Source organism: Podarcis muralis, chromosome 1, assembly GCF_964188315.1.
Source record: "Podarcis muralis chromosome 1, rPodMur119.hap1.1, whole genome shotgun sequence".
Lineage (NCBI taxonomy): Eukaryota > Metazoa > Chordata > Lepidosauria > Squamata > Lacertidae > Podarcis > Podarcis muralis.
This window is the reverse complement of record NC_135655.1, coordinates 65,635,392-65,650,333: the sequence shown is the minus strand read 5'-3', so window position 1 is coordinate 65,650,333 and position 14,942 is coordinate 65,635,392. Positions and strand designations below refer to the sequence as shown.

The window sequence follows — 14,942 nt, the reverse complement described above, 5'->3', positions numbered from 1 at the left end:
CACAAGTGGATAACATTCCCTTTCCTAAGAATATAATCCTGTCTGGGTTTGCCTCATGGGAGAAGAAGGATGCTCTTTCACTTACTTTAGCTAAAGGTTGTGGGGGTGGGGGAAGATGCCTACCTCAAAAGTTGGGGCTACCATAAGGTAACTAGGTTAATGAGTTTGCAATGTTAATGAGATCTGACACTTTTGCTCAAGGGCGCATTCAAGGTGGGCTTAAATATTTTCCCAAAATATTTTAAAATAATAATCATGGGGTGGGGGGGATGAAGTGCCCTGCTAGGGAAGTTAGATATTATTATCTTAACAATGATCTGCTGTTCAAGCTGAAAATGTGATTTGTAGATATTTCCCCTATTATAAGGAGACACTCTGATTCTGAGAAAACTATAGGAAACCTCTGAGCAACGTTTTGTAGAATATTCACCCTCTTGCTGGACTCTTGCTGTCAGGGATAGGTGAAACTCTTTTTCCTTCATCCACTTGCCATGTTTTTCTTTACTTCTTGGACTATGTTTTCAGTGCCAGGGCTCATCCTGAGTGCTCCTGAGGGCATGCAGAGTGCTTTCTCAGGGCAGGAATTACAAGTAGCATAAAAGCCAAGTAGTTAGCCTGGGACCTAAGTGGAAACTGTGAGGAAAGCTGGTGCCTTTTCTTGGCCCATCTGCGCTCTAGTCCTATTCCTTTTCCTGTCTCACAGCAAGACCACTAGCAGCCTATTAAGTATCTTCTGCCAAGTGAAATAATTTCCAGGCGCAACGCTGGAAAAGTGCAAGGGGCAATTAAGGTAAAAAGAGCAAGTCTGGGTGCTGCGTCGTAGAACAGGGCTTCCTCTTACCCCCGTTAGCAAGCATTAAGGGGGTGGGGAGGGAGAGATAGCAACACACACAAACTCGATTTAAAAAACAGAACAAGTGTTGCTCCTTATTTGCGTAGCAAAGCAACCCACCCCCCTAACCAGCGTCGTGCATCGCAGCAAGTTGCCTCCGTCCGGAGAGGAAGACCTCTCCCCCCCCCCCCCCCGCCCACCATCCCGGTTAGTTGCCCGACACTTGCTGCGCCCTTTGGAAGCGGCCAGCCCCACTCACCTCTGTAACTGTTTCCGGGCTTGTAGAAATCCGGATCGCCTTCCACGCGGAGGCTAAATTCATTATATCCCTCTCGCCTCGTGCCTTGGGCTCGCAGGATCCGGCTGCAGTAGCCTTCGGATTTGGGGGCTCTCTCTAAGGTCTCGTCGGCGAAGGAAGCGAATGTCACCAAGGGGAAAGCGCACGCCAGCAGCGGCAAGGCTCGCCAGTACCCGGGAGACTGGCGAGGGGCTGCAGGATCAAGCCCCATCCTGGGGCGCTCTCAAACCCCGACGACGACAGCAACTTTGCGGGAGGTGGCGGGGAGGGGAGCAGACTCGACAAAGAGGCAGTGGTTAGATCTGGCTGGGGCGGCGAGAGAGAAATAAAAATCGCAGCATGGGCAGCTTGGAAGCGAGGGCAAGGGAAAGATCCCCCCCTCCCCTCCGCGCGCTCTCTTCCCCTCTTCTTGTCTCCGGAGAAAGCGAAGCCAGGAACTAAGCAACGCAGCTTGCGCTCGGCTGCAGCCCGAGATGGGTGCCCGACCCCCCGGCTGCTCCCCCGGTGCGCGGAGGAAAAGCGAGAGAAGGGAGGGAAGCGGCTCGATCTCAAGGACCACCTTAGCCGATGCGAAGGAGAGCAGCAGCAGCAGGAGGAGGACTGATCTTGCCCAGATCCGAAGTGAAGTGCTGTTTTGTTTCAGACCTTGTGATTAGCAGCTCGGCGATGTTTACTTAGGCAGCCGCGCTCTCTTCGCAGGGGTCGGCGAAATAGCGGAGCAAGGGTGCGTGGGTGGCTGCGCGGCGCCGGCGCCAAGACACGTGTGTGTGTGTGTGTGTGTGTGTGTGTGTGTGTGTGTGTGTGGTGGGGAGTGTTCCCCACTGGGCGGATCGAACGGGAGGTGCTTTGGGAACCGATCACCGAAATCCGTGCCCCAGTCTATAGAAACTCCGCGGGTGAGAAGGGACACGGAGGCGGAATGCCCTCCTTAAAAAGCCTCCCCCGGGGCAGAGGACCCCTGAGGTAGAGGGACACGTGTCAAAGCCGCCCTTACCTCCAAGCCTCCCGCAAGGCTTGAAGTTTCCGAAGGGCAAACTTTGGCAGCATCACGAAGAAGGGGGTATCATTTGTTATTTGAAGGATTTATCATTATTTATTAAATTTCTAGAGCGCCCTTCATTCGAAGACCGCAGGGCGGTTTACAAAACCGCACAAAGCTAAAGAGATGCCCCCAAAGCAAATAAAAGAAGAAAAAGAAGAAGATGTGTTGCACAGCAGCCCGATCCTATGTGTGGTTACTCGAAAGAAAGCACTACTGACAAATTGCCTGGTTATCCGAGGGTGAAGGGAAGTCTAGAAATTTAATAAATAAAGAATAAATAAATACATTCAGTGACACTTACTTGGAAATAAAAATGTTATAGAATAAGGCAGGTGGTTTGTGACTGTATGGTGGATGGAGTCAGTGGTGCCCTTGGGATCCCACTTAAGGAGAACTGGCAGGAGGGTTAATAATAAATAATAATAATAATAATAATAATAATAATAATAATAATAATAATAATAATAATAATTTATTACTTCTACCCCGCCCATCTAGCTAGGTTTCCCCAGCCACACTGGGCGGCTCCCAACAGAATATTAAAAACACGATAAAACATCAAACATTAAAAACTTTCCTAAACAGGGCTGCCTTCAGATGTCTTCTAAAAGTCAGATAATTGTTTATTTCCTTGATATGTTCCTTGTTTACTTCCTTGACATGTTGCCTTGCTACATGTTGACACAAGCCAAATAATGGACATTGCCATCTCAAGGTGGTCTCCACAATATCATTAATCCCAGAGTCTTCAACTACCAAACTGCACCACTGGATGGAGGCAGGAGAGCTGCTAGTTTTGGTGGATAGTGCAGTTGAGGCGGGAAGGTTTGAAGGCTTGGGTGTACCAGCAGGGGACCTGGCTGATTAGAGTGCAGGAAACAACACAATAATGAACTGCAACTCCCTCAGGTACAAAGCATGTTTCCTACACCAAAACACCTGGTTATGGATCCAAGGCAAGAATATTGACCAGAAAGGTAAAATACCTGATGGTAGGTCTGGAGTGAATAACTGCTAGGTCTGGAGTGGAGAAACTATTTCAGCCCAAGGGCCACATTCCCTTGTCAGGAACCTTCCAAGGGCCACATGGGTGAGCAGGACCAGGTGGGGACAGAAGCCAAAGCAGGTGAAGCAACAGTTGTGACTCTTACCTATGCAGAGTAAGGGCTCGCCCACTCTTCTGTTTGTGCCACGATTTCTAGGCACCGGTCTGATTTGTTTTTTTGGGTTTTTTTGTCCCAACACTTTTCTCGGGAAAAGTCGCTGTTTACTACTAAATTGGAACAAACATCAATCTGTGGGAAGCCCTATGTTTCAGCCACACAGATGTCAAAGGGATCTATACACCTACCTAGATCTTTCTCTGTCCTCAGCTCCTCAAGAGACATTATGAGGAAAACAACAAGCCAGGAAAAAAGCGCTTGTGGAAGCAAGAGAGCAGGACCAGAAAGAGCTGTGGCCTGGAAAGGAGTAATTCCCCAGGGAGATGCCCAGTGACCAGGCCTGAGGTCCACCACAAATGGGATGAAAAGGCATGTCAGCAGCAATATTTTCAGTGGCTCAAAAGCCTTTGTAATTGGGTTCGCTTTGCAGAATGCTTTTGGCCTGTTGCAAAACTGTCAATCAGGACTGAGCAGGAGCCCCTTGAAAGAAATAAGTAAAGTAAGCTGGAAAAGGGACTCTTGGAGTTTCTGCTCTCTCACGTCTTCAGTCTAACTTACTTTGCACATTTGTGGCCAACTGCTGCTGCTGGTGGTCCACATTGCCAACCATAGAAGCCAACTCCTAGGGACTGAGGTTCCTCTGCCTCCCAATAAAATATTTGAGAGGGCAGGCCCCCAAAGTTGATGGGCATTACCATTCAAATTGTGTGTGTACCATATTTTGCGATCAATTATCTGGGGTGAGGCTTACTTGTCCCCCCAATATTTTATTCAGGTTGGCACCCCTGCCAACTCAAGACATACTGAGCCCCTGAGAAAGCCAGAGATAACCACCAACAGGCACCAGGCAGGATGCATCATTTAGATATTTCCAATCCACCGGCCATCATCACCAAGGCATGCATCTCTGGCATTTTTTCATCCCTCGCTACAGGAAAAGCACAGGACTGGTCAGGACACAGCAGCTACTAGGGAAGATAATATGATGAAGGAAAAGGACTGTTCCTTGTGCCCTCATCATTTTCCTTTAAAGTGAATGCATTCTCTCCTCATACCTAAGAAGCATCTTGTCGTACATTTTTAAAGGATCATGCAGGGGTTATTTTATCCCTCCATTTCAGGTGATAATTCAGGAGGGGTTAATGAAGGCAGATGAATGAATTGAATGGGTAAAAGAGAGTGGATCCATATCTACAACAATAGCCTTGAGTCCCAATAGACCACCTGATTCCTCAATGAGTAGATCGCTCATGGTGAACAACCAATATGGGTGACCTTTCCCACAATGTATTGGCTGTGTTCTAGCAATATTCTCATAGTAAGCCTAAATGAAATGAGTCTTCTCTTGAAGGTGAAAGGGTCCTGCAGCTGGAATGGCACAGATTCCTTTTCAGATCACTCACTGTTGAAAGGTTCCTTGAAAGTACTCTAGTCCAGTGTTTCCCAACCTTGTGCCTCCAGCTGTTTTTGGACTACAATTCCCATCATCCCTTGCCACTGGTCTTGCTAGTCAGGGATGATGGGAGTTGTAGTTCAAAAACAGCTGGAGGCACAAGGTTGGGAAACACTGCGTCTAGTCTATGGCCCTATGTTATACAATGTGACATAGTGCGTTCCGCTCTTTAGAAAATATATTATTATCATCATCATCACCACCACCATGCACTTTCATCCTAGTTTCTGGACACAAAATGGATGATTAAATAAGTAGAAAAGCATGAGTCTATTTCACATTGTTCCAGTTCATACTACAGGCTGCATATACACCATGCACACATCCCCTCCCCAGGAGTCCTGGAAACTTGTTTAACTCTCACAGATTTACAATTCCCAACATCCGTAACAGAATATAGTTCCCAGGATTGTTTTTGGATGGGTGTGCTTGTGTGCTTTAAATGAGCAATAAGCCCATATTAAAAAATGCTTTAAAATATTTATCAAGACTAATAGGGTCGTTGTGTAGGATCTCAGGTTGATGCAAAAAATGCAAAACCTTTTGTTAGGCCTATGAGGTTGGGGCAGGCACGACAATCCTTGCAAGTGACTTCAGGAGAGGGACTGTGAGCCACATCATGGGAGAGCTGTTTCTAGGATCAAGATGAAGCTGTTGGATGTTGTTAATGTAATCTTGTTATATTTGTAGTACTGACAGATAGATAGATAGATAGATAGATAGATAGATAGATAGATAGATAGACAGACAGACAGACAGACAGATATTTGGTATGTTGCTGTATTTGCTGTTGTTTTATTTTGTTACTATGAAACTGTTTTGTGCTGTTTGTTTCTGAAATGCTTTCATGTTTCCTTTCTTGTAAGCTGCTTTGAGAATGTTTCTGTTTGTGGAAAAGCAGCATACAAATAAAATTATGAACGAATGGTATAGGTACCCACATACTAAAGGTCTGGTTCTGGTAAACCAGGCTGTCTAAAGATTGATTGAGTCAGGGCAAAGATAGCTCCGGCATGCTGTTGCAAGTTGAATGATGGCTTTAAGGAGTTTAGTAGAACATTGATCGAGAACAGTCATCGTGAGTTTTGCAAAAACTCAAGAGTTCACTTGTCAGATAAGGGAAAAGATTCATTTGAAAGGTTACTGAGGTCAAATTTCTTAATTCTGTGCCTCTAGATTAGGAAGAAGTGTGTGCAGGAATGAACATGGGTGTATAAGCTAACGCCTGGAATGACTGATTCCAGGAAACCTCCTGCACTTTAAATAATTGAGTTTAGCCACCTTCATCTGCCCCTGCTAATATGCTACCATCATGCAAAAAGCCAGAGTCTTTCTTTTTTTTACCATTCAGGACCTGGACCTAAATATATGTAGCTTCCACACTAGCTGTTATCTCTGGAACAGACCTAATTTTTCACTCCATTATTATGAAGAATCCAGACAATGTTGCTGCCCAGCATTGCCTCCCAGTGTTTTCCATCTATCCTCCTGTCTTTATTAAGGCCTGATTTGTAGCACACACAAGAAGTATTAAAATCCAACTGCAGCACCAGCTTGTCCAGTTGGAAGCTATTACCAAGCGTTTTCGCAGCTACAGTGCCTTTAATTAATAGCTTCCTCCTGGGCCCTTTTAAAATGGCTCCTGCCTGTAATTAGTTTCTCCCCCCTAACTTGGTTGTGACATTCCTGAATTCACCCTGAATTGTCAGTTCCTGTTTTCTGGGAAGACTTACATAACAAGTTTTGTTTTTGCCTTTAGATCAATGGTTCATCGTTTTTATTCCAGGGAAAGTAAAAAGGAATATTAAGATGCAATTGTTCCCCATTGTCTCCAGGGTCAAGGGAATAAGCAAATTTTGGAAACTTTGCCTGGAAGGAGTGGGTCCTGTACAGTCTATATCAATAAGTTCTATTGGACAGAAGTGTATGAAACTTCACTGAGCCATAGACTCCAAACTGTTTTGGCTTTCATTGGTGCTAATGTCCGAACAATTAGCCTCTACAGTTAAGTCAGTTCACTAGCAATTATCATGAATAAAAGACACAGAATGGATCACTCACCTATTCTACCCATCCATACTATATTTCTTATACTACCCTATAAGAAATTGTGGAAATCAAGTGTCCAGTGTCCAATGTCCAATATCCAATGTCCCCTGCCACCAAGAAAAAACATAGCAGGGACTTGAATCACTCTGATATTGAGTAATCAGCCCAGTGTATCACAGTGTATTAGTGACAAAACATTATCCAGTTTGGGGGTCTTGCACCCGTCACAGTTGAATCATGTCATCACCATCATAAGTGTAATGAAATTAGGGATGAAGTAAGAATTTGTTCAGTCTGCTTTTCGCAGCAGATCTACTGAATCCGACACTCTCAGACTTGCTCGTAAATCAGAATGCAACTCCCACTTCTCTGGATCTTGCAATGCAGTTTTGGTGCATAAAACCACATCCCCCCCCCCTCCACATACCCAGATGTGGTCTGATCAGTATAGAACACAGCTGAACTATTACATTTATTAAGGTAGCTTACAACTGTATAGCTTTTAAGGTTCTGAATTGCATTCCCAGCTCATGTTGTGTGTGTGATCACATGCAAGGCCAGGTCTCCCCCATCCTTTACTTGCAACCTTTCCTTTTATGTTATTTTCATTTATGTATTTGAGTCAAAATGCTAGTGTTTACATTTGTCTCTGTCGAATTTCAGGTTTCGATCTATCCATATCGCTTTGAACCTTGATTGTATTTTCTATGGGGCTAGCTAACCCTTTCCGCTTTTTGTCATCTACAATTTGATAAGCATCTCATCTGCAGTCTCATCTAAATCATTTATAAGGATGCTGAACAGCACAGGACCAAGGACAGAGCCCTGGGGAAGATATCTCAAGACCTTTTTCCAGGTTGATGCAGAACCATTCATAAGCACTCCTAGGATACAATTGCTCAACTGATAGTGGATGCACCTAACAGCAGTCTCATCCAGGCCACATTTTAAGAGCTTATCAACAAGAATGAAATCAAAGTATATTATGTCTACAGCATTCTCACATGACCTACCAAGCTATTAACTGTATCAAAAAAGGAGTTAAATCTGTCGCACAAGATTTATTCTCAATAAACTCATGCTTGGTCCTAGCCACAAATGCATTCCTTTTCTATATTCTCACAGACTGATGATTTGTTCATACACTCTGGAATTTTGCCTGGTTCTGTTGATCAAGTACCTGAAGTACTTTCCCTGTGGGGGAAAGATAGTGCTCCGTGTACTTTTTTAAATTTATAAAAAAGAGGGGGACATAAAATTATGAATGGGACTGAAGAACAGAAAGATAGACTATGCTCTATGGCCATAGAATGTAACTGTACACGAATGGAATTGGGCACTCACAATGGGACAGCAGATGCTGTACCAACCTTCTCCTCCCAAATCTGCTCTACTGAGTCCCCCAACCCTCTGGAGAAGACCTAGAGGTCACGCAGAAGGCTGCAGGGGATGAGAGGAAGATGACCCATTCTGCTTGCACTGGATACAACCCAGTCGGTTTATTATGTAACATGTTTTCCACAAATACATTGTGCTCAAAGTGATTTACAGAACAGACAATGGAAATGCAACGGCGCAGTTGCCCGAACCAATAAAAGATTAATAAACTGCCATATATCATTGACATTTCAGCCATTAAGATCCATTTAAAGCAAAAGTGAAGTTCAAATGGTCATCAAATGTACCAATAGGTCAGTTAACAATATCCAGTGCCAGCCATATCAGTATTACATCCACCTTAAGCAACTCACTCAGCAGTTCTTCTCAAGAGACTTAACAATAATGCTTAAAATAGTAGCAAAAGAGGAAAAGGCAAAATTGAACTGCTCTTAGCAGGAACCTGTAACCAAGCACACTTATCACAGTATATACATAAGAATTGTACTCGGGGCCACCCAATAAAATCAGGACAGGTAAGATAAAATAGTCTTGCGCACAATCCATGATTAGCTTATGGAATCCCATTGTTTAATGGGGGGGGGAGGGGAGATGCGGTGATAGTCACTAACTTAGATGGCTTCCAAAAAGAATATTGGATTATTAATGGCCTATTGGCAACTGTTATTTGAATACTGCCCATTACACTCTTTCTTTCTTTCTTTCTTTCTTTCTTTCTTTCTTTCTTTCTTTCTTTCTTTCTTTCATATAATTCTGCGTATATTTAGCCTGACAGGTTCCCCCCCCCTATTTCAAGCACCCCCGGCAATGCACCAGTTGCTCAGAGATAAGAAGGTGCTTGATGAAAAAGGTGACCCAACATTAACAAAATCTGTTCGGATCATAACCACCAAATTCCACATATACATCTGTTTTAGATGGATTCCTCCTCCCTCTATATATCTAACTTCTCATTGTTGGAAAGAGAAATGCTGAACTGGACTGAGCTTTTGTCTGATCCAGAGGGACTAGCGTGTTTTCATGACTTAAGACTATTTTCATATTTGAATGGGCCATGTTGTTATCTAAAACAAACTAATTATACGCAATTGTTTATGGAAAAGACAGAATAACTTGACAAGCCTTTGGAAGACAATGTCCTATTTTATTCTCCCTTCTTCTATTTCAAAGTTGGAAGCTGCACCAAGAATGAGTCTTAAGACCAATCAGCCATTTGACCCATTGCTTCACAGTTGCATCATCCATGGAAAGAACTTTGTGTTCTACTTAACAAATATCTGTAACTGTAACATTTCCCTTTCTCTGAATGTCTACTTTGCTTTTAACAAAAGGACCAAAATATAACTAATTAAACATGAATTAATTCACCAGCATCTTGTATCTCATCAGGCATACATTAGTAGGTGGAATATAAAGTACAATCTGAGTTATTTGAAAGGCTTGAGGGATATCTAAAGAATTCTGATAATCAGAACCCGGGATTTTTATATATGTCAGATTACAGTGCCAAGAAGCTATCTGGGAACCCAACAGTTGCAGTGGATAACTTGAGATTTGGATAAGAAACCTCAGACAACGACAGTTATACAGCACAATCTTAGCCATGTTTACTTACAGTAGATGCAAGGCTTGTGAACTTGCATCGGTTAATTTCGCTTTTTAGATTTCCATTGCCCTTTATCTGCTCCTTTCACTGTATTGCTCTCCCTTGTTTAAAAACCGAGCTGCCAGAAACATTCCTAGATAGGCAAAGTACAGTATATCTTGTTAGAAGTGCACACTTTAACTTAGCAATTGATACAAATAAATTAACTTGCATTGCCTGCAGCCATGAAATGAGTAATTTCTGTAGTAGAGACATTATAGAATACCAGCAATGTCATTAAGCACAGGCATCCTTAGGGGTTTCTATTTGTTCTACCAATTAGAGTCTGTTTGCCTAAAATGTCTGGTGTGATGCATCAGTCTCAGACACATGCAAACTGATACATTTACCACGGATGGCTGGATTCAGCCAAGAAAGCGGAGCATCTTTCTGGCTCTTTTCTGTTGCCTATGTCTCAGTAAGGCTTAACGTGTCACCCATTAGGTATGGCAATGGTGTATAGGACCTCATGATGTATAGGGAAATAGGCAAGGGGCATGGGGCAATGTGGGTTTAGATTGCAAACCATTTTTCTTATCTGGATCCATTTTTTAAAAAATAAAAAATAAAATACCAGTCTGTCACGCAGAAATGTACCAGGTGCAGCTTACCCTGGCAGAGATATAAAGCTATGTCATACCCATCTGTTACATTTCTGTATGTCAAACTTCTGTTTAAGACACAGAAGAAAAGCTAGTGAAAAGTTGAGAATTCCACCATGGATCTGACCAGGGTCGGATTTAGGTTTGATGAGGCCCTAAACTACTGAAGGTAATGGGGCCGTTTATATGTCCAGCTGTCTATGCAGAATGTAGGCACCCTATATATAGAAATGAGCAAACCAGTGATATTTTAGGGAGCAGGCTAGCAGGCGGGGCCCATTACTTACATCATAGGAGCTTACAAAACACTGTTGCTGTATGTAGGTTTTATTTTATTTGTTTTTTATCTTATATTTTGGAAATGTACATCCGGGTGTGTTTTTTTTGTTGTTTGTTTTTTTGGGCCCCCAAGAGAGTGGGGCCCTAAGCTGCAGCTTGTTTAGCTTATATGTAAATCCAGCACTGGATCTGACCTTGCTTGAAAAAAGGACAGTGGTTATCATCGTTGTGTTTCTTTCTCACTAGAAAGAGTGTTTAAGGTCAATTCAAATTGGGTGGTATTCAGTGCTGGTCATACTCAGATTAGACCCATTAAGGTTAACATTAAAGACTGATTTGGATCATTCCTTTTAATGGATCTACTCCAACCATATTGTTTACCAGCTTGGTTGAAAAAGTAGCTGTAGTTGTGGATGTGTGCTGAATGGCAATTCTGCTAGTTATGACCTTGCTGATCCAATGAATCCCTTATTTCTCGATACATATTATTATGCTGTCTGGTAGATACTTCTTTCCTCTTGCTAGCAGCTAATTTAAAGCTCATTTATTTCAAAGGCTTCTGTTATCAAGCAAGCTGAAGAAAGCGTTGCAAAACTGTTCCACAATGACCGGATTTGAGAATGGCAGCCTTATGCTGCTGTAAGGCTAGTGCAGGGACAATATGTAAAGAGCTCAGGAAGCAGTTGCAACCATTTCAAATCCGCCTCCAATGCATATCTGGTATGTACGTTTGTAATAAACTGGATCTGAGCTTGTAGCATATAGTTCGGGATGGACAGATTAGTCAACTTCCAGCCTATGTCAGTTTTACATGTTTTCATACATAAGTCCTTCCTATTTAACACTCGATTGGGAGCCGCCCAGAGTGGCTGAGGAAACTCAGCCAGATGGGCGGGGTAATAAATTATTATTATTATTATTATTATTATTATTATTATTATTATTATCATCATCATCATTCCATTTCCACATTAATGTGTGATTTTTCAAACAAAAAAATCTGTACAATCATTCGTATGCAAGTATATTTAATCACAAAATTTGTATTTAAATACCTCAATGTATGCTTTTCTAAACTTATTTTATTCTAAAATATTGGATGTTTAGCACATCTTGAGCAGTGAACTGCCACAAAATACAAAGTGAAGGCCGTAGTATCGTTCCATCCTTATTCCTGGATTAGAGAGGTGTGGCTTGGTTGATTTTGCTTAAAAATACAGGCCAAGTGAAATCCTCCTCCAGCCCTCTGTATTTTATGGAGTATTTGATCTGAGACACAGTGGAAAGTGTCTGGGGGACTTGAAGAGCATGGGGAAAGAAGGGATTTATGCTTGCCTGCCTACCTTCTGGGTATAGCTTGGGGAGAAGTGAGTCTGGTACCTTGCGGCACTCACTGCTACTCTGAGATAGCAGAAAGGAAACAAGACGACTGCGGTCTCCGTGACTCTTGGCAACACATGGGTACAAAGAGATTAAGTTACTAGCAGTTTCTGAATGGCTTTTTAGAGATTAAGCTGTGGCAGAATTTTGCCTTCTAGTGTCTTTTGGTTTTGGAAAGCTTTGCACTTGTGAAGAGGACTCTTGGAGTAGTTAACAAGCACTTCACCAATTGTTTTGAAAAAGTCTCTCCCTCTTTCTGTACTGAGTTTCCCCCCAGCATTTTGAAACTGGAAGCAGGAAGGATTCGAAACTCCTCTTCTCAGCCCCAATGAGGGTCATTTCCTGGCCACTGTCCTTATCTGCACAAAAGACCAACCAATAAACATTTCTGAAGGCTCTTTGGAAGCAGATTTGTCCATAGAATCATAGAATCAGAGTTGGAAGGGATCCCAAGAGTCATTTAGTCCAACCCCTGCAATGCAGGAATCTCAGAACCTCCAAGGAAGGAGAGTCAGAAAGATTTTCCTGACAATGTAACATGGTCCTTTTCCAGCAGTGCCAAATCATAAAATGCATTAACTGAATGCTGTTGGGAAAGGACCATGGCTCAGCAAAATGATTTGCTTTGCATGCAGGTGGTTCCAGGTTCACTACTTCCGGCTTGGGCTGAGAGAGAAGAAGAAGAAGAAGAGTTTGGATTTGATATCCCGCCTTTCACTCCCTTTAAGGAGTCTCAAAGCGGCTAACATTCTCCTTTCCCTTCCTCCCCCACAACAAACACTCTGTGAGGTGAGTGGGGCTGAGAGACTTCAGAGAAATGTGACTAGCCCAAGGTCACCCAGCAGCTGCATGTGGAGGAGCAGGGAAGCGAACCCGGTTCACCAGATTACGAGACTACTGCTCTTAACCACTACACCACACTGGCTCTCTCAGTTGGAAAGCCACTGCCTGTCCCCTACACAGTACTGAACTAGATGGGCCAATGGATCTGATTTGCTATAAGGCAGCTTTCTGTATTTTAATCAAATCTAGTGGTTCCCAAAGCGTACCGTCCGGGGGGGGGGGAGTGGGATTACCTAGGGGGCACTGGAGGTGTAAATGACCACCAGACTTTGAAAAGCTGGCACCACTGGACCAAATTCATCAATTTTCATCATGCATTAATCAAACCAAATAGTTTTAATTGGAATTGGGTTAAATGTGCAATTAATTGTTACTGTTTTGAATTTTATGGCATTATTTTCCCTTAGTGGGTCATGCAGACTGGGGCACCAGGGATAAGTTTGTGGAAGCAATGGGGTACTGGCCTTAGAAATTTTGGGAACCACTGATCTAACACCATGGGTGGTTTTGCATTTATTATAGAAAAGCACCATTGACTATCTAGATTGGCAGTTACTGGGGTGGGAAATGGAGAGGGAAGAAAAAGTGTGCTGGTATCATCTTATCCAGGGGTCAGCAAACTTTTTCAGCAGGAGGCCGGGTCCACTGTTCCTCAGACCTTGGTGGGGGGGCCGGACTATATTTTGATAGGAAAAAAATGAATGAATTCCTATGCCCCACAAATTACCCAGAGATGCATTTCAAATAAAAGGACACATTCTACTCATATAAAACATGCTGATTCCCGGACTGTCCGCGGGCCGGATTTAGAAGGCAATTGGGTCGGATCCAGCCCCCGGGCCTTAGGTTGCCTACCCATGATCTTATCAGCATGCATTTGCTTTCATGCCTGCACACATGAGTTTTCTTCTCCCGAGTGGGGGCGCAGATGGAAAACACAATATATGCAACAAAAGTTTCAAAAATCACCCCAGAATACAAAATAAGGACAGTGATTTCCCCTGGATCTGATGGATAGGTACAAGGAAATAAAGGAGAACTGTATTACATGGTTTCAGATTCTGAAAGGCTTTCGCTGGTGAATACATATAAAATAATTTCCCTCAATTTAACAGTTGGATTATGGCTAAATTCTATCAGACGGCAACTCTATTCAGCAGCATTATTTCATTAAAAGAAATAACTCTGCGGTCTTCTATATAGATTGTATTGCAGTGGCTCCCGGACCAAATATCCTGAATTTACAAGCAAACTGCCACCTTGTACATCCCAGACCTCCAAATACGGGCTAAAAGAATAAGCAAAGGCTTTCTTCCTTTTCCACATCACTACCAGTAATGAAGTTTGCACGATGGCTCCCTGTGAAATCCCATTGTCTTCCAATTACATCCCATGCAACCCCATTGTTTTCAGTGATTTATCGCAGGTGCAGCTGGAGGAAATTTAACAAGCAATTCTGTTGCTGATGCACAAAGTGGAATATAATCTTCAGCTTGCTTGCTCCTAGCTGTGGTGTAGTTGGAAAATATGTCAGTTTGTCAAACTGAAAGGAGTATATCTAAGGAATCATGAAAAAAAAGTCTACCTTTAAAGGAAAAGTGTATTGTTTTCTTTTGCAAAACTGATCTGCTCCCTAGGGCTTTTAAGTTTGCAAATCTTCCACTGCAAAACTAGCCCACATTTCATAGGTTGTCAGGCTGAAACTTGTGGCCAAGGCCAGAAACCAGCCTCTCAGATTCAAATTACATGTATTTTTAAATCCTCCTCATCTAATCTCCATCTATGTCGGTAAAATGGCTTGGCAACCATTAACACAATTGCAGTAGATCATCCTTCCCCCATCCTGGTGCTGGCAGGGGCTGATGACAACCTCTGAAGGTCACCAGCTGGTCCAGTGTCCCTTTAACAAATGGAGAGGCTACATCAGTTCCCAGAAGGGGTTCTATTTCAGCAGAGGC

At 43.0% G+C, this 14,942-nt stretch overlaps 1 protein-coding gene across 1 annotated transcript in view; it reads right to left on the bottom strand.

Annotated features, from left to right (window-relative positions):
• The window catches only part of SPON1 (spondin 1), a 262,295-nt gene extending 260,420 nt beyond the window's left edge, over nt 1-1,875 (bottom strand). Inside the window, exon 1 of the mRNA XM_028730502.2 lies at nt 1,092-1,875. Within this exon, the coding sequence (XP_028586335.1) occupies nt 1,092-1,341 (250 nt within the window). The 5' untranslated portion in view covers nt 1,342-1,875. The remainder of the gene's footprint in view (nt 1-1,091) is intronic.
• Between the last annotated feature and the right edge of the window lie 13,067 nt (nt 1,876-14,942).